Here is a 24,314-nt window from a genome sequence, read left to right on the forward strand (position 1 = left end):
CAGACCCTGCAGGAGAACAGACCCTGCAGTAGAACAGACCCTGCAGGAGAACAGACCCTTCAGTAGAACAGACCCTGCAGGAGAACAGACCCTGCAGGAGAACAGACCCTTCAGGAGAACAGACCCTGCAGGAGAACAGACCCTTCAGTAGAACAGACCCTGCAGGAGAACAGACCCTGCAGGAGAACAGACCCTGCAGGAGAACAGACCACAGTACCCAGTGAGCGACAGGAACCAGGTTTGATGATCCAGCAGCAGACACCAGAGATCTGATCTGGTTTGAGGAGCTGTGACGTCAGATTCATTGGATTGAAGTCATGTGGATTAAATGAAGAACAAACTGTTTGTTCATCCAGGTGAAGAAGAACAAATGTTTAATTCAACTCATTTCACTTATTTAACTGTTTAATTCTAACCCTTCATTCTCTGGTCAGAATTAGTTGAAATGATTGTAAAGTTTGTTTCGGTCCTCGTCTGATCTCAGATGTTCTGAGTTTAATAGAAGGTTTTATATTTACTGAAGAGCAGTGATGACATCAGAGGATTCTCATAGATACTGTGATGAACGTGTGTGACTCAGTTTAACAACAACTCGTCGACCACTGCACTGACGGCTCCCCTTTAACCTGATTGGTCCAAGTTACAGTCAGAGTTTAATCTTAATATTCACATGAAGCTGACGAAGATGTAAACTTTCTGTTTGTGTAAAACATCAGCTTCATGTTTCACTTCAAAAAGGTTTCAACACGTGAAAAACTTCCTTTAAGAAAAGATTCATTATCATAAAGAATCAAATATACTGTTGACTTGTGTGTGTATATATATGTGTGTGTGTGTGTGTGTGTGTGTGTGTGTGTGTGTGTGTGTGTGTGTGTGTGTGTGTGTGTGTGTGTGTGTGTGTGTGTGTAGAAGTGGGTGAAGTGTTGAGTTCTGTTGCTCTGATTCAGCGACAGAGAAATCACTTGATGAGTCATCGATGAGTTAAACAACTAAATCATATGTGGACAAAAGTATGTGGACAGCCACTCACTTGTGTATGAGGCTGTTTCCACTGCCACTCATGTATTTGTCTTATGGCCGAATGTGTAACCGTCCACATACATGGATCCTAACACAGAGGTGTTTTACATAGTATTTATTTATCTGGATTTATAACAATAACTTAAGTTTCTGATAAAAATGGAAAAACCCTGATGGAAATCTGCAGATTTGATTATTTCATCATTTCATTCATTTGTCATTTTATAGTAAAAACAAAAGCAGGAATCATGAGGAAGAATAAGATGCAGATTGTAAAATCTTCACGTGTCTTGTACAGTTTCCTTCCCTCACGTGTCTGACGTGTTCAGTCACGATCACGTGCACGACAGCAAAGACAGAAAACAAGCAGCAGGTTTCATCACTTGTATTATTACCACAAACATTTAACACAGTGTGACGGAAATTAACAAAAGACTTTCATGATAAATAGACACAAAGAGTTTAATCGAATCAGATCGTTCACACACATTTGATCTTATTCACAACGACAACTTTTATACATTTGTACAAAAATAGAGACGTCATGAACGTCAAGTAAAAAATCAGAAATATTTGCTTTGACACTGAAAATCTGGTGTCAAACAGAAAACGTGACGGACACGTAAAGTTCATGCTTCACGCTCGGAATCCTTCAGTCGGCTCAAACTGAGCAGAGTGAAGTCAGCGTGCGGCACTGATCAGCCAATCAGGGGGCAGCAGATCCACACAATGATCACATGACTGCTTCTCATCTGCAGAAAGTTTCTCCTCACGTCACTCGTGGAAAAGTCAAAATAAAAAGAGACAAATGTGTCAGTTGTTTATTTACCTGTGAAAAGAAAGTAATCAGATTACAAAACACAAACTAAGTCTGGGCCGTTGGAAGTGAGGCGTTAAAAAAATCTGACTAATGTAATCTGATTACTTCACTGATGACATCACTTCACTTCTATTGATTATGTTTCATGAGAATTCACTGATTCAATGACACACACACACACACACATTCTCACACACACACATACACTCTCTCTCACACACACACTTACACACTCTCTCACACACACACACACACTTACACACTCTCTCACACACACACACAGTTTGCTGTTTAACAGTCACTTTAAATTCAATCTGTTTCCATCTGTCTTTTTTTCCGTCTTTTCTTAGTAAAGTCCATCTTCTCGTGTCGGGCGTTTGTTCCGCCTCCTGTCTCCTCCCTTGTCCAAGCCCCGCCTCCTCTGGCTCCATGATTGACAGTGGTTTTAGCGGGACTCTCAGGCAGCGTAAATCCCTCAAACGTCCTCGTGTCCGGTGACGCCGAGCTGCTCGCTTTCTGCTCGCTCTGACCAAGAGCACGAGTGAAACCTCATTCTCCTTGTGTCCATCTTCCTCAGCAGCTGGAGTCCTCGCTGCCCGTCCCTCCTCCTCCTCCTCCAGACCTGGTGGCGGTAGCGGAGCTGACAGTGATCTGGCAGCCGTTGGTGATGTGACTCATGACCTTCTGTTTGAGCTGAGCGACCTGCTCCCTCAACATGGAGGCGGTGGAGGCCAGGTCTGAGTTCTGGGTCTTCAGGACCTTCACCTTCTCCTCCAGCCGCGATATCCGCTCCAGCTTCCGCTTGCGGCACTTAGACGCGGCGATGCGGTTGCGGAGCTTCTTGCGTTCAGCTTTGATTCGCTCCTGCGTCTCTAGGTCGATCGGGGAGAGGGAGGGAGGGGACATGGGGTCACCTGATGGGTGAGGCACCTCAGGGACAGTCTGAGGGGCGTCCATGCCTCGGGTGTGAGGCTGAGGTGGTCCACCGTGTCCTGAGCCGCCAACGTACGCTATCTGCCCTCCAGAATAAGGCATCTGGCCATGATTGTAGCTGCTGAGGTTAGTGTAAACGGGCAGGTCAGCGGCGGACATCAGGTTCCTCTGGTAGGCCCCCTGCAGGGAGACGGAGCAGGACGAGGACGGGGACATTGGGCCGCCTCCGACCAGCTGGTTCTGCTTGTGAAGGTCGGCCAGCGCTTTGACGAAGCCGTCGGCGAATCCTTCTTGTTCGTTGGTAGCCTGGTTGCGGTAGATGAAGGGGTTGGTGGAGTTGGACGCGGGGCTGGTTGTGACCAGTCCCTGATTGGTCTGAATGATCAGGTGCTCCAGGTCGGGCGACGCCAGCTTCAGCAGGTTCATGTCCCCCGGAGATGCTGCCGAGGCCACCGCCGACATCAGGGAGCTGTTCCCGCCGAGCCCCAGGTTGCTGGTTCCCCCCCTCCCTCCTGTGGCGCCACTGCCGGGGAAGTGATGACTGCCCGCCACTGACATGGACTTCTTACTCATCAGCATCTTGTTTCCTGGGTAACGCTCGTACTCAGCGATGTGGCTGTAGCCGGAGACAGCGGGAGAGTCGTCGTGGTAGAAAGGTGTCTCCATCTTGATCGTCACTGACGATGAAGCGTATCAGAGGGAATCTTCATAATTAGATTAACCTGAATATCAGAGGAGATTGAGATGTTCCACTGACGTCAGCAGCCGGAGGATGAAGGTGGGATGAAGAGGAGAAGAAACAAAGAAGAGAAGAAGGAAGAAGGAGATGATGAAGAAGACGAAGAGGACGAGTTCCTGCAGGAAAAATAAACACGTGTGAGAAGAAGAGAGAAAGAGTAGTGAGGTGTAAATTAGGAAGTAGAGCTACTGGTGTGTGTGTGTGTGTGTGTGTGTGTGTGTGTGTGTGTGTGTGTGTGTGTATTAGGTCAGAGGTTAAAGGTCAGTGTCACAAAAGCATCACATTTTCTTATATCTTTCAATGATGTGAGTTTATTTCCTCTAGATTGTGGAAAACAACAACTAACCTCATATACACATAAATATAAATATTCCTCCTTGAACAGCCACAAAATCTGAATCTGTCCTTTCACCGATAAAGATAAAACACATCACACAACAAAGGTCACACACACACAGAGACACACTCAGACACACAAACACACACACAGAAACAGAGACACACATATATATATTTATATGGTAAAAATTAGTGACCATTAATATCAATATATAAAGTAAAGGTCACATTGTCAGCGCTCTCTGGTGGACACCGTACGACATAGCAACAAAAATTAAAACCAACATTTCATGTTATTTATTAACAACTAAACTAAAAATATGTGTAATAAATAAAAATCACAGCTGCTGTTTTCATCTGTTTTGAGGTTTTATCTTCTTAGTGACTTTATAAAATAATGTTTTAGAGTTAAATACAATAACTATGATCATGTAATAAAATCTAACTGATTAAAAGATTAAAGTACCGTCAGTGTTTTAATACTTTTCCACATCCAGCAGCTTCCACATTAAACACTGATTAAATATGTTAATATAACTGGAATTTATCAAGTTTGGAGCAACATCTGGTTCTTAATCTCATTTGAACTAATCTTATTTCATCTCTTCTTAATAATAATCCAGTGATAACATGTAAACATACATTAATGACAAGGTGACGTCTACAATAATAGGTTAATAATTAATAACTTTCACTGAAGCTGTTACAGTTTAATTCTCTTCTCTCCTCAGTTTTTAAAAACATTAATTCCTTCACATCAAGAAACTCCACCATTCCTCTATCATCCCTCTATCATCGCTCTATCATCCCTCTATCATCCCTCTATCATCGCTCTATCATCCCTCTATCATCCCTCTATCATCCCTCTATCATCGCTCTATCATCCCTCTATCATCCCTCTATCATCCCTCTATCATCCCTCTATCATCGCTCTCTATCCTTCATCATCCTCTATCATCCTCTCTCTATCATCCCTCTATCATCCCTCTATCATCGCTCTATCATCGCTCTATCATCGCTCTATCATCGCTCTATCATCCCTCTATCATCGCTCCACACATACTACACCTCCACCTCTCTTCCTCCTGTTGGTTGTTTCAGGTTCAGTCTGTCCGTAATAACAATAACAACAATAATAACCATGATGATGATGATGATGATGAAGTGATGAAGGTTAATACTCACAGAGAGAAGAAGAAGAAGAAGCAGAAAAGCAACTGAACCAGATCTGAGATCAGACTGAATGAGTCAGAGAGTCACAGTCACTCTCCCTCTCTCGCTCTCTCTCCCCCCCTCTCTCTCTATGTCTCTCTCTCTCTCTCTCTCTCTCTCTATATGTCTCTCTCTCTTATATGTCTCTCTCTCTCTCTCTCTCTCTCTCTCTCTCTCTCTCTCTCTCTCTCTCTCTCTCTGTCTCTCTCTCTCTCTCTCTCTCTCTCTCTGTCTCTCTCTCTCTCTCTCTCTCTCTCTCTCTCTCTCCCTCCCTCGCTCTCTCTCCCCTCTCTATATGTCTCTCTCTCTCTCTCTCTCTCTCTCTCTCTCTCTCTCTCTCTCTCTCTCTCTCTCTCTCTCTCTCTCTCTCTCTCTCTCTCTCTCTCTCTCTGTCTCTCTCTGTCTCTCTCTCTCTGCCCTCTCTCTGTCTCTCTCTCTCTCTCTCTCTCTGCTCTCTCTCTCTCTCTCTCTCTCTCTCTCTCTCTCTCTCTGTCTCTCTCTCTCTCTCTCTCTCTCTCTCTCTCTCTCTCTCTCTCTCTCTCCTCTCTCTCTCTCTCTGTCTCTCTCTCTCTCTCTCTCTCTCTCTCTCTCTCTCTCTCTCTCTCTGTCTCTCTCTCTCTCTCTCTCTCTCTCTCTCTCTGTCATGTCGTCCACCAGGTGGCGCTAAACTCGGACATAAAACTGACTTGAAATTCAAGTCATCAGACCGATGATGATGATGAAGATGATGATGATGAAGATGATGATGATGAAGATGATGATGATGATGAAGATGATGATGATGGTAGGTTAGGGTTATCTTGGTGAGGACATTCATTGATATAATGCATTCCCTAGCCCCTAACCCTAACCATCCAAACTAAATGCCTAGCCCTAACCTAACCCTTAACCTTTAACCTTTAACCTTTAACCTTTAACCTTTAACACTGAACCCTAACCTTTAACCGAACCTAAACCTAATTCTAACCCTAAAACCAAGTTTTAACCCCCAAACAGTCCATTAAAGGGGGGTCACAAAGTGAGTGGTCACACACTTTACACAAAACTTAGTTAGTTTTGTTCTTTAAATTCATCGTCAGTTCTTTTTCTTCACTGTGTTTCTCCTCATCTGGAATAGTGTTGGCTCCCTCTAGTGTTCACTGGAGAAACAGTCAACAACAATCAGGTTAGTCCCTTTTTCCTCCTGTTTTATTAAAGTGTCTGATTCACTCAGATTAAATGTGACAAATAAAAACATGTGTTTATTAAAGTTCAGCAGGATTTTAATGAAGCAGAGATTTTCCTGGAGACATAAAGAAAAGTGCATCAGTCAGGATTTGATATGTTCGATAAAGCCGAACATTGAGTAAAAGTTAATGAAAAACCCTCTAATCCATGAATAATGTTTCCTGTGTGAAATGTGTTGAAGGGACGAAGCACGTTAGTTTGTTTCTTTGGTGGATCTTGATTCTAAATAAATCGGATGTATTGGACTGATGGGCCTTGACGGAGGAATGTGAACCCGCCTCTCGACCAATGTCAGCAGGGTTTGGCTCCAGCTCCTCCCACAACTATCAAAGCATCATAGATGTGTTGGATTCTGATTCTCTCAGTGATCCCAGATTAGTTTTACACTAAATAGATATAAATGAATATTTGTCTAATATTTCTGCCTCATTTCTAGTTCTTATTGTTGTAATTCTGTTGAAAACCACTTTGTGAATTTTTTCTGAAAAGTGCTGTTTAAATAAATGTATTTATCTTTTTTATACTCGTCTTCTACATCATTTCATTCTCACTCTCCTCCAATTAAAGAAGAACCAAACTATTGTGAGTGTGACTGACTTTAAGTTTCACTGTAACTCAAACAGCTCGTGGATTTTGAAAGGCTTGTTTTGCTTGTTTCTGTGTCAGTGATATTTGTCATATGTTCATCAGATGTTGGCTGTGGCACTGAAATGTAAGTCAAGACACAGGTCATGTGACTCTCTGGTTCCTCTTCTGCCGGGTCGGGGGTGAAGGTCGGAGCTCGGAATTCGTTGGCGTGACCCTCCGGAGGCTGTGCATCCTCAGTCTGCATCATCAGGTGGTAGGACAGGTTGTTAAAAGCGCCTCTGAACGACGAGGAGGGTAAACCTGACGGAGACGGGGCTGATCTCGGGGGTAAGATGAGGTTTGGTGGAGGCTGGTAGGTGGAGGCTGGAGCGGAAACTAAATTCTGGTTGACCTGCACTCCCGGTTTACACAGCAGCTGTGGAGCGTCCATGATGTCCACCTCACTGGGACCCTGATCCACGTGAAGACTGTGTTCACCCTGACAAACACAGTGAGCACATTTAAAGAAACGGGCTCTGCTTCATCATTACACAACTACTAACCGTTACTTCCACTATTTCTGTTCCTTCAGTAACATGACTCATTCGTATTGTACAATACCGTGTGGATATGTGAGCTTGTTGTCAGACATTAGAAAACTTCCTCAAATTAAGACATTTTGAGAACCTACTGTTGATCTGAGCCACGTGTCCGTCAGCAGGGGCCTCGGGATGGGGGGGTACACCTTCTGTTTGATGCTGGTGGAGGAAACAATACGTGAAAATAAAACTCAACACTGATTCGTTCCGAGAATGGTCAGAAACTCACCAGGCCCAGTGTCTGTAGCAGACGACATTGATGAGCGTAAGGAGACTGAAAACAACGACCAGGGAAATGACCACGGTCTCCATCAGGTTATCAGCTGTTGAGTTCAAAAACAGGACTTCATCACATTAGGCTCTTTGTTTTACTACAGACCATGGATCTGTAGTACAAGTGAAAAGGAGAGAACGTACTCAGTGAATTGACGGTGACGATTAACGATTTGGAGCCACATTCTCCGAGCGCGGTCCGAGCCTTCACTGTGAACGTGTACGAGCCGGTCTTCAGGTCGGAGGCTGTGAGGCTGGTGGACGTCGGGTCGTCTGAACCCAGAGAAAGAAAATAAAGAGATAAAACTGTAAAGATGAGATATGAGATCAAATCAGGATGTCCACAAAGGTTAGTAAACATGTATCACGACCACAGACTGAATAAAGATTAACGACATGACCGTTCACAAAAGTGAAACCAAAGTGTCATGATCGCCCCCTGGTGGCTTCTTCTTGACAACGTGAATAAAACACGTTTTTCTAGTTGATATCATTCAGACTTCTACAGGAGAATGTAAAACCGTCTCTTAGCCTGTGGTGAGCCGACCTTGGACGGTTAAAATATTCAGAAAATGATTTTGACTTGTGTAACCGTTGAGCTCTGTTGTGTTAAAGGAAGCGGCCGCTCTAGTACCTGTGCTCACATTGTAGACTGCCTTGTTGTTCGGCTCTTCACTGTCAAACCACTCCAGGACGTAGCCTTGGATGAAAGCTGTCTGCTCTTTTAGAGATATCCAATCCCAGGACACCTCAACATCGGAAACCTTCTGTTTCAATGTCAAATTTTTAAAGAGGTCGTCTTGTATCCCTGGCAAAGCAAAACAAGTCAACATGTAAAACACTGCTGAATAAAGATGCTGCAGGAAAGTGAAAGAGTGGTCTTACGTTGCTCCTTGACGTAGCCCTCTCTGGTTTCCAGCAGCAGCGGAGCTTCTCGGGTGCAGGCAGATATAGACATCGAGTATCTCTGTCCTTCTGTGAAGTTTTCTGGAGAGAAAGAAACAGCAAATATGTATTTTAACACGAAGAAAAGCAGCATCACATGAGTGCAGCTGTTTTAAGGTCAAACATTTCTAACCACTCAAAAAGACGTTGGTTCGAGGCACTTTGAGCCACGTCACCATCGAGGGACCCGAGGTCGGCCACCAGTCCACGATGTAGCCGCAGCTCGCTGCAGGACTGGAGGACCAGGACAGATTGAAGCCGCCGCCGCCGCCCTTGATCCGAGAGCTTGTGTCTGAAATGAAGATTTACAGCCTCAGTGATGATGCTGACAATCATTTGAATTTTAAATGTAAAGAATGTAACTCACTCAGTCCAACAGAGGATGACGATGGGGTGATGATGGTCGATGGGGACGAGCTGCCGTTTAAGTTCCGAGCTGTAACGTTGACAACGTACTGTTGGGTTGTGTCCAGACTGAGTGTGGCGCGGTTGTGAGTCACTGTGGTTGTGTTGTGTTGTTCTGTCCCTTCGATCTTTGACCAGGTCACTGTGTAGTCCAACACGTGTCCATGACTCTGGTTCTCCAGCAGAATCTGTGTGAACGTTAGAACCTTTAAAAACCTTTAAAACTCTTTAGTGTGTTCAAAGTTTTTTAAAGTGAAAAGATCGAAGTCTGTGAAAACACCGAAGCTCCTGAAACATCTCGTCTGTCGTCAGGACGACACGTCCTCATCATTGTGATGTCACAACACCACATTTGCATAATGCACACCTAGCGACTAGTCTGACACGCCCCCTGACAAAACCAGGGCTTCAAGATATAACTTTAAACTAAATGATCAACCTGAATATGAACATGTCCCATTTAAATCATTGATTAGAGCCAGAAGTTTCTTCTTTTATTTCTAATTATTCATAAAGACATTAATAACAACTTGTAAAGATTTTACAAAGAATTCCAGCTTCGATTCAGCTCACTTACTTTCCAGATAATTAAAATCTCATTGTCCTTCATCTTCATCCAAACGTCAAGAGCGTCTGGAACTGTCGGACAAACCGAAAATCAGAGAGCAGACTTTCAAACAGAGTCAGGTGACGTATTATTAACCTAGTTCAAGTTTAACGTTCTTAAAGATTCCAAACTATTTACAAACAGATTCATATAACATTTGAATTGCTAACATGTGAGCCTCGGATGATAAAGAAAATGAAAGTGTGAACCAGGTTCTTCCACACTGACCATCTCCCTTAGTGTGGAAGTTGAATGGCGAGCTCCAGTTGCTCCATTTCGAAGAATGTTGTGTTGTTCGACATTGAACTGTCACGTTATACGACCAGTTTGGAATCAGGTTCATCAAAACTGCAAAATCAAGACCGACTCCAGAGTTTGGTTTCTGTGAACACGACAGAGACGAGATGAAGTCAGAAGGTTTTCACTTGAACAACCGGAGCTCAGCCTCTGTTTGTCCACTCACCGGCTCATGAGCTCCAGCGGGGCTGACGTTCACCTGACACGTGACGTTGAGATGTTTGTAGCGTTGAACCTTCCAGCTCCACTGCAGCCTGACGTCTCTGTGATTCACGGTCGAAGCTGTCACTGACTCTGGAGCCAACATGTGAACTGAAACAAAACTTTAATCAGTTTCCTCCTCAGGTTTTTACCTGCGTCTGAGAATATGATTTCAATTTAATATAAAGTTATATCATTCATTAATGTTCACTGTGTCTTTAGATGAATCCACCAGAGCCTCCAAATAAAGGTTGACCGACTCGTTTGAGAAACATTTCACCTCTTTTCATCGGGTCTGCTGTGTCCGTCAGTTCCACCGTCCCCAGCTCATTCTCAGCCTTTAACGTCCACGTCCTCTCACCAGCTGACACGTCCTCTTTACCCGTGCATTTCCCCGGATCACATTCATATGCACTGAAATACAGATAAATACATTAAACATATTGTTGAGGAATTTTTGACCATCCTCCCACATTACAGTATATGTCACTATATATTAAGTATAGTGTATATTCTATCTGTACAGGAGAATAGAGCCTGTCTGGTTCCACAGATCCTCCTTCTCTCTCTGAGCAGAACCCAGGTCAGGTTATAGATAAAGGACCAACAGGACATTGTAGTGTCTTCACTCAGGGACGTTCAGATCTAACTCAGAGGCTCCAGACAGAGACACCGACTCTTTGTGTGTTTCACCAGACGTGAGGACACAATGTGATTCATGAACACACACTTTACACTGAACTGCCCAATAGGATGCAAACACCTCCATGTAACAGAGAGAGGGACCTTCATGGGTGACGCAGGGTGAGGGAGATATACTGGGAGGCTGTGGGAGACATCTTCAGACTTGGTGGAGACAGTTGCTCACGTTGCTCTGTTAGTGTTTGTATGTTGTTTCACCTCCTGGTCTCCTTGATGCATCAAGTCTACATTCAAACCTTCTGCTGCTGCCTGAGTTCTCCTTTCACCAGCTGCCAGGAAACTTCCAGAACACATATACTACACAACATATAATCCACAAGATTACACAAACATTATTAAACTGAATAACCACAGAAAAATCTGCATTTCTCTGAATTTAAACCACTCAAATAACTTATTTTGAAAAATGTATTTTTGAATTTAATTCTTTAAACATTCAACATCACTGAGCTAGAACTTCCCTCAGTAGATCTCTGACCCATCAGTCCATTAAATATGTCTAAGATTGTTCATTATGATTCTCATTATATTCTCTGAAAATGTTCTGTGTTAAATCAGCAGAAACCATTTGTTAAAAGGATTTATCTAATAATTCATTTATTATCTATGTTCATGTGCATTTTTCTTGCTGCTACTTCAGTTTTACAGTTTTTATTTACGTGCTTATCTTTATACACAAATCTCTTTGTACCTTTCTGATAATAATAAAATAATAATTCTTGGATCTGCATGTTTTTCTGGATTCATATCCCTCCACAAGATGTCATGGAAGTCGTGTCAGTAGTTTTCTGCTAATGAACGAACTAATGCTATAGAAACCATAACCTCACGATTCAGGACAAACATGTTATTCACTTTACCTTCCAACAATCTGGTAATTGGTGTCTTTACGCAGGTGTGTGTCTCGTCCAACTGTCCAGCGACATTCCACTAATTCCAGATCGCTGGTTTCACACTGAAGGTCTTTATCATCAGGAGGGTCTGAGTTTAAAAAGAAGAACGGTTTTACTTTGCTCTGGTGAAAAGTCGACTGAAGAACCTGTTTTCAGGAACATGTTCAAGTCGTAGTAGAAATCTCACATCACATATGTTGTGTCAGGTTGTTTGTTTGCATTAGTAGAATTAGTAGTTTGACTCTTGCTGAGGTTAAGGACAGAGGACGTCTCACCTTGTTAAAGCCTCTGAGACAAACTGGGATTTGTGAATATGAGACTATACAAATAAAACTTGATTGATTGATTCAGGGAGTGAAGGAGGAAACTTTCTCATGTTCACACTAAACATCAGACTCACTTTAACCAAGCTGCTGCTTTCAGGTAGAAAAGTTTCATAGTGTGGATTTAAAAATTGTTTTTAGGAACCCTGCGCTTTGTTTTTGGAGGAAAAGGAGGGGAGGGAAGTGGGGGAGGGCGTTGGTGGAGCAGCTACATCCCTTTCCTTCTTCCCCCCCAGACACCACACCCCCTTCTCTCCTCCTCCTCCTCCTCCTCCTCCTCCTCATGCTGCTGCTGCTTGACCTCTCATAATTAACCTCCAGGTTAACATGAAACTTTGTTTCTTTCAAATGAGTCTATAATCAAAATAAATAGTTTCAGTGAATTGATTTGTGTTCAGATAAATTTAAAGTCTGGGATCTGTCATTTAAACCAACACTATGTAACTGTTACTGAGTAACAGCGCCCCCTGCAGCCACACATGATTAACTCTGTTGGGGATATTACCCATGATCCTCTGCTTCCTGACCCTGAAGAGCTGCTGCTGTAACAAATCCACCAAACTCTGTTCAGAATTCTTCGTGTTTAATAGTTTCCTGCTGAATATTGGAGATAAACTCTGGTTGTTAATAACTTCAGAGTCTTTTTAACTGATCTCAGTTCAGCTTCAGTCTTCAGCTGCAGCTGGTTGTGACAGTTGAAGCTGACTCTCAGTCAGTTCTTCTCACAGGAGATGGAACCCACTCAGCAGAGTTACAGAGAACAGACGCTCAGGGAGAGAAGGAGGAAACTTCCTCATGTTCACACTCACACATCATTCAGAACATTTTCAAGAAGTTGTACAGATTCCTGACGTTTCTCTGTCGCTCATAGTTACATGTTTAGATTAAACACAACATAAATCCTACTTACAGCCAATGAAAGCAGTAGCTCCATTGTCTGTTTGCCTGTGTTGGATTGTTGCTTCACATTTGACGTCAGTGCCGCTGGGGTGCGACGGCTGGTTCAGGACGATGGTCAGTGAATACGTCTGATTGTTGATCTGTGTGATGTTCCCATCAGATCTGTTATAACCCACCAGATACATGTGGTTGAAGGTTCCTCCTGCTGGCAGAACACAGCAGAATGTGGCTCTGCTGCCGACCTCAAACACTTTGTCTCGTGGATAAACCTCTGGACCTTTGGAGTTTTTCATTCCTGTAAAATCACAAGAATCACAATGAAACCCGTTTCCGTGGAGTACGTCGTCGCAGAGAGTGAATATTTACGATCAGCAGAGTGTGACTTTAACCTGGGAGGGTTTCTTCTTGTCTCCTGGGGCTTGTGTAGTTTTTGTATCGGACACTGAGTATGACCGAATGGGAATCGCACTCTAAGGCCACGTGTGACGTCCACCCCCAGATGTGAGGGGATCCGATCTGGTCGGGCGTCACGGTAACGAGATCCTTAAACATTTTACAAGTTAGAAGGTGATAGTGCATAATCTGTGAATAAAGATGGACGACATGATAGCTCCTAAAAAGTCAAGCCAAATATCTGGATCTCCCCCTAGTGGTTAGATGCAGAAGAGGTCATAAACCCACCTTCTCCATGTTAGCAGATGGGATGAAATGTACTGATTGACAGCTGAGACTGACTCATGATAGGTCGATCGTGTGTATCAGCTCCATCCCCTGATCACTACTCCACAGACTCTGACTGTAAATGACGTCATCACCACAAGATGGCAGCGTTCGAATCTGAGATATTTTAGTTGAATTTCTGATGAAGTGTTTTTGTCTTTATTCACAGTTTGATGATATAAAGATGGACAACATGACAGTTCCCAAAAGTAAAGCCAAATCATCCTGATCGCCCCATGGTGGCTGGCTACAGTATAGGTTATAAACCCTGCCTCCTCCATGTTTATAGATGGGACATGGACCGAACTAAAAAATGAAAGCACAGGTTAAATACATCATTTTTGGTACGTTAAGTTTGGTTTCAATAGGCTAGTTATTTTGAGATATAAAAAGTGTGCTGAAAAATACTGCGCCAACGCAAGATGTCTGCCCCCATCCCTGAGATATTTTGGCTTCATTTGGCATCAGAGGGAGGAGGTGAGGACAAGTCGTCCATCTTGTTTTACAGTGGATGGTTGGGTTTTGTGAAACTCAGAAACTGTGACATAAAACAAATCAGTTCGTACGTGATGAACTTGCTCGTCTCCGACAAGAACCAGCAGCTCATAGATGAGCTCATCATTCCCAGCAGAGCATGATGGGTCGTCTTCCCACGTCGCCTCGATCGTCTGGGCGGATGACTTCAGCGTCAGGTTCTTAGGTCCACAATGCAGAACAACTGAGAGACAGACGGACAGTGTCACAGCAGCTGTACGTCACAGCGCTCCCAGTGGCTTTACTGGGATACTACAGGGCCTCGTGTCGATATTCACAAGAAGAAGCAGCTGCCACTAGTTTAGATAGATTTACTGTTTACTTTCACTTTATTAGCAGATAGGACGACATTTGAAGTCTTAATTAGTTAATTTGTCAACAGCAGAATCTCTCATGAAACATATAAAACTGGTGTTTAGACAGAAAATGAGTCTAATTATGTTTCATATTTATAATGAGTATTAAATATACCTGATTATCTGTTTAATGAATGAAGTATTTCTTTACTAGTAAATCTTCATCACTCCAGATGTGACTGAAGCTCTGGAAATCAGGAAGTTGAGCCTTGATAATCAATGTCAGCATCAATAAATTGTCTTTCAATTTAAATCAAACAAATCTTTTACCAGCTTCGTTTACTTAGTTCTATAATATTGTTGTTTTCGCGTATTTCTACATTTAAAATGTATTTATCTTGGAGGAGGATTCGCTCTGAGTGACGTCGTAGTTTTATAGGAATCAGACGTTTGTGGCCACAGAGAAAAATCGATGGAAATTTGAGATCAATGGTCGACTTTGACGAGAAAGTTCTGAAGAAGCACTTAAGAAATAATGAAATAGATGTTTGATTGTGTTAAGTGGCTGTTTGCAACATTTATGAGCATAAAAAGACGCTAATGGTTCGTGATCGGAGAAGTTTATCTTTGTGTAGATGATGAAGCATGAAGTGCAAACGTTCATGTTCCCACAGGATGAACCACGCTGACGTTTCCTCGCCAGGTTCACGCTCGTTGAGTAAAACTTCTTGATAAAGTGTTTTACACACATTCATGTTCCCTCAGGATGAACCGTAATAACTCATTGTTCTTTGAGCTCCATCAGCAGGTCAGAATCTTAATGTTTTGATTCAGGAATCCAGTTTTCCAATCCAATTTCTAAGGACGGACCAAGTGTCATTTGATGAGATTGAGTAATTGATGAAGTTATCACAGGTTAATGATGATTGTTACTCACCCTGTTCTCCTGTGTTTCCATCCTGTGAGCTGTGGCAGAACAATGAGAGCAGAATGAATGGGATCATGATAATCCTGGTCACAGACTCAGTTTTCATCACAGAGCAGAAAACATCTGTTCATCCAGCTGTATCTTCATTTAAATCCACTTCCTGAGAGATAGAGAAAAGCCTGTCAAAGGGAATCTGCTGCTGTGGATCTCACACAGAAAGAAGAAGTCACGTTACTTCCTCACACAACACTCCCCTTCCAAAGAACTCTACTGTCTGGCAATGATGAGTCACTGCAAGTGTGGACATGTATGTTTTAACTTGGAAATGGATCTTTGTTCAGAGAAGAACGAAAGAGAAACATCAGGAATCTGTGCAACTTCTTAAAGAGTTTCTTAAATCAACAGAGAAGAAGAAACGTTTCCACCTTAAACCATGAGTTTGATGTTTTCTCCTCCTACTCCTCAGCCTGAAGCAGCGAAGTGACTCCTCTAATAACAGAGCCTCCTGGCAGGCTGCCTCCAGACCGCTGCTCGCAGCCTGAAGCTGTTGATTCATACGTGAACTGATGAGCAGCAAGCTTTTCACTTTCAACTGTCATTGATTCACCTGCGTTAGCATTGATGTTATTTGGATATTATAGGTTTGTCACTTTAGTAACTGCAAACAATAGCGTTGGTTTATTTAAGATCTCAACAATGTTATTACAATGACATTTACACAAAACTTTTGTCAACTAATGGTGATGTAACAACTTCTTGAAGGGATGTGCCAATTCTTATGGGAAGATTTCAACCACTTCCCCTTGTGGCTCCGCCTCAAGGGGTAAGATAACCCTCAAAAACCAGAGGGAGGGGTCTCAGCTCTGTGGGGAGTTGTTGACATGGAAACCAGGCAGGAAGTGGAGTAAGGTTGAGTGGGAGGAGAGGAGGAGAGGAGGAGAGGAGGAGTCAGGGGGAAGCTGGACAACAGACGGACATGAGGGTCAAACATGAATAAGATTGCGTTCCGTGCTGTGAACGGATCGGGTCCAGTCTACATCCAGGACATGGTCGAACCTTACAGCCCGTTCTTATCTCACTGATGTTTGTTCAAGTGTTTCTGATCAGTTTGGTTTTATTTATTTATCTGATGATATAAAAACAGGCTGAGACGTCATGATTGACAGCTGAGACTGACTCCTGATTGGTCGAGTGTGTTTGGGTCCTGGAGTCTGAGGCTCTTCTTCATGATCATCACTCCACAGACGTCAAAGTGCAGGATAGCTTCATTTTTATACAATGGGAGGTGTCGTCATCTATATTTATCGTCTGTGGTTAAAACAGAAATAATTAAATTGTTACTAAACTAATTCTGAAGATCGATTCCACCAGTTTGTGCACGCTACTCGTCGTAGTTTGATAGATTCTTTATAGTTTGACTTAATCTAGAAAATTTAAGTTTATTCTGGTCATTTCATCACAACATTTTTTTCTTACATTTCTCTTTTCCATAAGTCTGCTTCTTTAGAACATCTGTTGAGTAACAGTCCTTTAAAAGTAGAGGATACTTCATCCCAACTTTGTGGAAGAGCAACATTAAATCATGTTCTAAAAGAAAATGAACGAGTGACACTTCAGTGTTTTAAATATATTGAAATGTGTTGAACAATCATCTCCTCCCTCTCATTCACATACTCTCTGTTATTAACTTATTATTTACTTTCCTGCTAAATGATCCTTCAAAATAATTCATTTCATTTCTGACTTTATAATAATTACATGTCTTCATTAGCATGTTATGACTAACTGGCAAAAACAAGTCAATCTCTCAAAATTTAAATTTCATCTTTTAACTGCGACAACTTAAAGTGATACAATCAAGAGTCTGATTCTGACTTTAGTGACCCCTGCTGGAAGTAGAAAAACACAGTTTCAAACAAAAATACTGATTAATGTACAGAGATGATGTACTATACTGCACACTGAGTGTAATTCTCTGTGTAATTAAACATCTGGAAAAAGGCTCATTAACAAACGCTTGTGAAACTAATAAGATTTGACTGATACAAGACAATTTGTTTGGTAATTTACGTAGCGACTAGATGATGCCACAGATTGTCAGTGTCACAAAAAATATTCTCCAGAGTTTACAGCCTCTGAGAATTAGATTGCTAACATGTGATTTTAATGTGATTTTATACAACAAGCCTGGAGATAACGATATTTGTACTTAAAAAGGAGCTAACTTCACTTCTCACGCATCTAGTTTCCAGGTTTCATTCTCAAGTTAGATAAATATTCGGTAAAATCAGTGAATCAGTTTGTTTCCTAAAGTGTGAAGAGATCATGGATAAATTAACACAGCGTATTCAACCCATCACTGCATCTGTAGTTGTGTACCATAGGACCTCTGAGGGGTCATTTACAATCAAGTGTCGTCTTAAAATCACGTCAGAATAATCAACACTGGCCATGTTCACTGTGGAGATGCAGCAGTTTTAGACGATGAGCCATAAACCGACTCTTTACGGTGAGTAACGTTCACAGTTTGGCTCGTGGAGTTTGTTCCAGCAGAGTCCTCATGTCTAACAGCGCGTCCTCCATCGCCTGAGCCAGACGAGCTGCGTTCGTTTCCTCGCAGGTGTTGAAAGACGACACAGCAAAGTTGATGTGATCGTTCATGGGGTTGTAGCAGACGCCGTATCCGTTGGTCACGACGGGACCGAAACACATGACGCAGTCGGTCTTGGACGGAACCTTGTGGAGACATGAGGATGTAGTTGTTAGAGTTACACAGTTAAATAACATGTTTTCCATCCAATGCCACTTTAAAATACTGATGTTATAAAAACTATTTGGCCCAAAGCAAACACTGATCATATTTTTATACTGAGGTCATTGGGAAAAAATATTTTCTGTTTCTTTAAATCCATTTAAATTAGTGAAAAGTTTGATAACATTTTTCTGAATCAATTTACGAATAAATCTTTTGTGTAATTTTTTAGGCTGTAAGAAGCAGAAAAAACTATAAACAGAATCCCTATGTAACAGCGCCCCCTGCTGCCACACATGGTGAACTCTGTTGGTCTCTGACTGAGTCGTCCCTCTGAACTGAAACACTACTGAACGCTGGAGATTACCCACGATCCTCTGCTTCCTGAACCTGAAGAGCTGCTGCTGTAACTGATACAGAGCCACTGAACCATCATTTAATCAAACCGCTGGTTTAAGGTAGTAAAGTCCACTGAGCTTAATGAATCCATCTGTGGAACTAGAACTCATCTCTAGTTTCAGCTCACACCTGACTTGTAGACAGCTGGTAGTTTGATGCTTTAGCGTAGGAAGCGTCTTTAAAGACGTCGGGGATGGAGAGTTGTTCATCGACCGCCTGCATCTTCAGGCCCAGGAGGTGTCGGTCTATAGCCTGACCACTGACCGCCTGTTAGGAGGGAGACAACATGTCAGTTCCTGTCTGTCACTGATGGGGATCTGTACACTTCAGACCTGTCCTCGACTCACCATGCTGGTGTACGACCTGTGAGCTTTTACAGCTTTCTCCATCAGATCCACTTTCTCTGTGTTCTGTGAAGAACAAGAAAAACTTTAACAGTCTTAAGACATGCATTTTAAACTTGACTTGTATGTAGTTTGTAAATGAACCTCCTCTCATTTACATATAAATGTATCTTAACCACAGACTGTGAATAAAGATGGACAACATGACAGCTCCCTAAAAGTGAATCATCAACAGGAGGAGGTCTCTGAGGAACCCCTGCTTCCATCAGACCTGTCTGCTGGGGTCATCAACAGCTTTGACAAAGGCAGCTGAGGCGGTCGAGGCTGATCTGATCGTATCTGTACGTCCCAGTCGGAACATGCGCAGGGAGGCACTTTCATATGTGGCACAGCAGCGCTGATGCATCCTGTTGAGGCAGAGGACACTTTAAATCCCTGTAAAATCATTTCACCTCAGTTAATCTGTAAAATTATCTCTGTAACTCTTTTAAAAGTGAAAAAAGAGTTCCTGCCCACATGACGGGTCAACCTCTCACCTGTAGTAGGCGAGCTGCAGGGCGATCTGTATGAAGGCATCAGGACTCATCTTGTGGCTCTTTGGGACATTTTTACCAAAGTGGCCAAAAACTACAACCTTCATATCGAGGTCTTTAGCCAGACTGTGATGAGAGAACCGTTCAGACAGCGAGACTTAATAACATGAAGTGTGAACATATATTGTATATGATTAGTTTATTGAGAATCATGATGAAAGCTGCTCTCACATGTTCATACTCTGCTTGGCCTCCTCGATGTCCTTCTTGACCTCAGGTGTGATGTTGAAGTGTAGTTTCTGCGGCATGGGCAGCGGCAACATGGGAGGCTGCACCACCTCCGTCTTCCTCCTGAAAAGACAGGATACGTGAGATGGAATAAGAAACTACGTCCACATTGAGTTCACTTAATAAAGTCGTGGTTTTCTCATGCTTGTAGCATAATGTTGTGAGTCTCTGTTTTAACTCGGACCTTAAAAACAGAAGAAAATCCAAATAAACGCCTGCAGAGCCTAAATAATCTTTGACCATCTCACGTGTATTCGACAACATGGTCAATCAAGGCCACAATAGGCGGTCCTTCGGCTGGGGCGTGCTCGTAGTTTGCTCCACATGTTCCGTCTTCTCCGATAATGAACTGAAAGAAAGAACAAGAAAATCCTGTATAAGTTATTTGACAGAATACACAGACTTCTCCAGCCGGACTGTCGTCAAACGTTGCTCTGACCTCGCAGGTAATCCCCCCCGACCAGACAGTGAGAATAGTTTATAGAAAAAGCCATTTTCCCCCTGATTGTCTCATTTGCTGTTCTAGGTCATAAAGAGGCCGGATATTAAAACAAGACTGTTTCATAAACTCCTTGTAGGGGCTTTAACTCTGGAAACTGTGTCTTCGTGTGTACAATGCCTGTGTGAGTCACCTGCAGTGTCTTGTCAAACCAGCGGTTGGCGCTGTTCCCCTTGCTGCCTCCTCCGTGCAGCATCTGGACAGCGGCAGAGCTGCGGTACATCCCATCGGACATTTCAGGCATCGCTCCGTCCAAACACACAACGAAGATGCTTCTCTGGATCGTTGACACTGATTCTTTGTTGGTCTTATCTGAACATAACAAACCCAAGCTGTGAGTACACAACACTTACACAACTAAATACTGTATTTGGACCGTTCCATTCATCCAGACACTTTGGCATCTATGGCCGCAGCAGCTTTTGTCTTCAGCGGAAGCTTGTCACAACCTCCACAGTCGCCATTTTGGTTGTGGTGAGAGAATCTCGACTGCCCTCTAGTGGATGTAGCAATCATGCCAACGTAGAAGTATGTGAGCAGTGACAGTTACATTGTTTGAAATAGACAAATCTCTTCTTATACATAAGGGCAGAATAAATGAGGCTTTACCGGAGCCCTGTGCTCTTCAGTATTTTGTCTTTCAGCTCAGTGTCTGTCTCTGTCTTTAACTCACCCGTGATGAGGTTGACGTAAGCCTTGCCCCAGGAGTCACGATGCTGCGTGGTCAGGATGCCGACAGGCTCCTCGTTGGTCTGTAGTGAGGAGCTGCAGATTCTCTCCAGCTGAACGCAGATCTGATCAACTGTCAGTGGAGTCCCGTCACTGTTGTACACGTCCAGCGCAAAGAACTGACTCCACACAGAGAAAAGAGTTGTTCCTAACTAGCTTTACGAAATAGGCCCCTGATCCTGAGCTCAGCCACAGACGTGAGACCCTCACCTGAAGGTTGTGCACTACAGTAATGTGTCGCGGGGGCGGCGAGCTCTTGGCGTGGTTCACCACCGAGTCTCTCTTCACACCAGGGATACGACAGGACGACAGAACCTCATAATACTGATTCATGCACAGCGGCCGTCCTCCCAGGTATTCCACAGGTAGTGTCTCACTGCAAGACAAACATTACACACTGACTTGCTGTGTCATGAGGATCCAGTGGAGGGTCAATATCGTTTTTTCAATATATTAAAAAAGGTACAACTCATAAATCTGTAATGCAAGAAATTCACCTGCATCCTTTGACATTAACTGTACAGTCTGTAAACCTGAGCAAATACTTTCAGAAAGACAGAACTGACTCAATTTTTGATATGACAGTCCATTTCTTCATCATTCAATTTAGCATGCCAAGATATATTGATTCCCTCCCTGAAGGCAGAAACTAATAGAAGCTGTAAGATGATGAAACTCACAGAATCGTAGAAGAAGTTACTCACTTGTCAATCATCGTCTTAAAGTCTAAAACACCTGCGATCAGCTTGGCCGCAAACCTAAACACAGGGAACATGATTATTTACTAAAATGTTCATAACATTTCTGAAAACCATCACTTGTCAAAGCAGAACTCATCATGTGGGGGTAATAGATCATATTATATGAAACTGAATATGTGATAATGTGTGTTTTTTTTTATCATTGGGTAAAACCATTCATGTTCACAGCTGTTTGAAATGGTTTGGGTGAAATTAATCAAAGTATAATTCTCGACATCTTTATCATTACTTGTAACAAAACATAAGTTCTGTGTGTCATCACCTTATTTGTCCTTGTTTATCACTGAAGTTCATACGAGGTAACACCAGTCCGGGACTTGAATGCACCACCACAGGCAACCGGTACTCGAGATAGGCCAGCTGCACCCACCACTCGGACAACTACAACGACACAGACACCGAGACACCGTTCAGGACGACATCACAACTCTGTCGATGAAGTTGTGTCGTGATATTATTGTTTCCAGGTCCAGGCTCTGGTATTTTCAAGATGCTGCGGTGCTGTGTCCCTCGTTGTAGTTGTAAATCTCAGGTGGTGGAATAGATTAAATACAACAATGGTCTTAACAATCCGTCAGATCTTTATCTAACTTTCACTTATGAACAGACACAAAGTATGTGAACTAATATCAAATCAATTTCTTCTGTTATCAGGGTGAATCTCTCTGGAGACAAGACATTTGCAGCCTTAGTGAATGAAAGACACAACTGGTTTATTCCCACATCACAGCATCTTCATCATGCTTTCAGTAGAAGTGTTCCCATCTCGTTGATCTCACCCAGTTGTCAGAGTTGTGTGCTCTCTTCTCCAGGCCTCTCTGCAGTCTCTCTCCCACCCCCCCTGCTTTCTGAAAGTCCTGCACCAGCTCTTTTGTGCGCTTCAGCTCATCCTCCTCCACGATGGGCTCCAGTGCAGCGAGGTAGCGCTCGCAGGTCTGCTGCAGCGGGGGGACCGGCAGGGGGGGCAGGCCCTGCTGGTGGGTGAGGTACCGGCCAGAGACCCGGGTCGCTGACACAGGCTTCACCAAGTGATTTGGTTTCACGAAGCTGCAGGGTTTCGATATCCCCGCCTTCACCTGAGAGACAAAAGATGAATATTAAGTTTGTACAGTAACAGTTTGTCAAAAGTCAACTGAGAAAAATAACACGTCCCTCTTTATTGTTCTATCGTAGTATTGTTAAGAATTATGGCTTTAGGCTTCTTCTTGTTCTGGCTCGCTTCAAAACAGGTCCAGTCTTTTCAGGTTTGTTTCTACAGACGTGATGAGGCTGAAGATTCATTTGAACAACAGGTAATCATAATAATAGTAATAATAATAATAATAATAATAATAATCTGTAACGTTATAATGTTTCTGTATCTAACCCATTACTAACTATTAACTGTATATAAAGTTAACAAATCAAGGGGGGGTTAGACTAAAGTGCACCTTCTTCTGTCTAGATCTAATTTTAGCTCACCGCAGAGTGATCTTGACCCAGTTAGCTTAGCTTTAGCTTGTTAACTAACACCACACCAGCTTGCTACTAGTAACCACTCAGCCAGCAGCTAGTTAGCTAGTTAGCTGGTGTCTCGTCGTTAGCATTGGGTCAGTAATAGTAACCACTCAGCCAGCAGCTAGTTAGCTGGTGTCTCGTCGTTAGCATTGGGTCAGTAATAGTAACCACTCAGTCAGCAGCTAGTTAGCTGGTGTCTCGTCGTTAGCATTGGGTCAGTAATAGTAACCACTCAGTCAGCAGCTAGTTAGCTGGTGTCTCGTCGTTAGCATTGGGTCAGTAATAGTAACCACTCAGTCAGCAGCTAGTTAGCTAGTTAGCTAGTTAGCTGGTGTCTCGTCGTTAGCATTGGGTCAGTAATAGTAACCTGCGCAGTAGTTAACGAGTCTTTTCAGAGAAACTTAGATGTGAACCAGTGTTAGCGAGTTAGCAGAGCAGCTACCGCCGCGTTTACTAACCGCCAATCTGCTGCAGAAGCCCCACATTGTGTCGTCCGAGTACCGGCCTCACACACTGATCTGCAGCGGGGCTGGAGGTTCTGAGACCGGGTTAACTCCAGGTGATTCACCGGTGTTTCCTCAGAGATCCACCGGAGACAGGGTCACAGCTCAGCTGCTGAACGAGCTTCGTGCACAATGTTTCCAGCCTGTTGATCACAGACTGACCTCAACACTGCTGGGTTTGGTTTAACTTTCCAAACTCTGGGGTTTAACTTTCTAAACTCTGGGGTTTAACTTTCTAAACTCTGGGGTTTAACTTTCCAAACTCTGGGGTTTAACTTTCTAAACTCTGGGGTTTAACTTTCCAAACTCTGGGGTTTAACTTTCTAAACTCTGAGCTTGTGTTTAATTTATCTATTTGGAGGAAAAGTCACATTGATATATGATGACACAATGACCTGCATTCACTTCCTGGTTTGTTGTTTGTGTGACGTCAAAAGATGCAAACAATTCCTGTCAGTAAAAGTTCTACCTCGTCATCAACAATAAAAATAATAATAATTATGTTGGCTGAGTTCATTCATATTTGATA

At 43.0% G+C, this 24,314-nt stretch overlaps 3 protein-coding genes across 4 annotated transcripts; all 3 read right to left on the reverse strand.

Annotated features, from left to right (window-relative positions):
• Positions 1-1,390: 1,390 nt before the first annotated feature.
• Positions 1,391-5,171, reverse strand: june (JunE proto-oncogene, AP-1 transcription factor subunit). The gene is made up of 2 exons (XM_035183968.2): positions 5,037-5,171; positions 1,391-3,628 (listed from the first exon to the last, which is right to left on the reverse strand). Exon 2 carries the CDS (start codon positions 3,437-3,439, stop codon positions 2,414-2,416), a length of 1,026 nt encoding a protein of 341 aa, XP_035039859.1. The 5' UTR covers positions 3,440-3,628; positions 5,037-5,171; the 3' UTR covers positions 1,391-2,413.
• Positions 5,172-6,307: 1,136 nt separating this feature from the next.
• On the reverse strand, positions 6,308-15,739 carry LOC118098126 (leukemia inhibitory factor receptor). 2 transcript variants are annotated; one of them, XM_035141608.2, is made up of 17 exons: positions 15,490-15,739; positions 14,289-14,440; positions 13,392-13,545; positions 13,013-13,297; positions 11,747-11,867; positions 10,465-10,598; positions 10,150-10,295; positions 9,915-10,068; positions 9,657-9,718; positions 9,042-9,267; positions 8,808-8,966; positions 8,615-8,716; positions 8,364-8,537; positions 7,874-8,002; positions 7,686-7,779; positions 7,549-7,615; positions 6,308-7,356 (listed from the first exon to the last, which is right to left on the reverse strand). In XM_035141608.2, the coding sequence occupies exons 1-17, from the start codon at positions 15,584-15,586 to the stop codon at positions 6,889-6,891; spliced, it is 2,724 nt and encodes a 907-aa protein (XP_034997499.2). In that variant the 5' UTR covers positions 15,587-15,739; the 3' UTR covers positions 6,308-6,888. The 2 variants fall into 2 exon arrangements, with proteins under 2 accessions (XP_034997499.2, XP_034997500.2); XM_035141609.2 differs by lacking the exon at positions 14,289-14,440 and having other exon boundaries at positions 15,490-15,738.
• Positions 15,740-17,092: 1,353 nt separating this feature from the next.
• Positions 17,093-24,172, reverse strand: crata (carnitine O-acetyltransferase a). Its single transcript, XM_035184310.2, has 14 exons — positions 23,741-24,172; positions 22,565-22,861; positions 22,048-22,166; positions 21,729-21,782; positions 21,235-21,400; positions 20,969-21,143; positions 20,429-20,607; positions 20,045-20,145; positions 19,740-19,859; positions 19,512-19,634; positions 19,247-19,382; positions 18,979-19,041; positions 18,761-18,898; positions 17,093-18,216 (listed from the first exon to the last, which is right to left on the reverse strand). Exons 1-14 carry the CDS (start codon positions 23,765-23,767, stop codon positions 18,001-18,003), a joined length of 1,914 nt encoding a protein of 637 aa, XP_035040201.1. The 5' UTR covers positions 23,768-24,172; the 3' UTR covers positions 17,093-18,000.
• Positions 24,173-24,314: the final 142 nt, after the last annotated feature.

This window comes from Hippoglossus stenolepis, chromosome 18 (genome assembly GCF_022539355.2).
Source record: "Hippoglossus stenolepis isolate QCI-W04-F060 chromosome 18, HSTE1.2, whole genome shotgun sequence".
NCBI lineage: Eukaryota > Metazoa > Chordata > Actinopteri > Pleuronectiformes > Pleuronectidae > Hippoglossus > Hippoglossus stenolepis.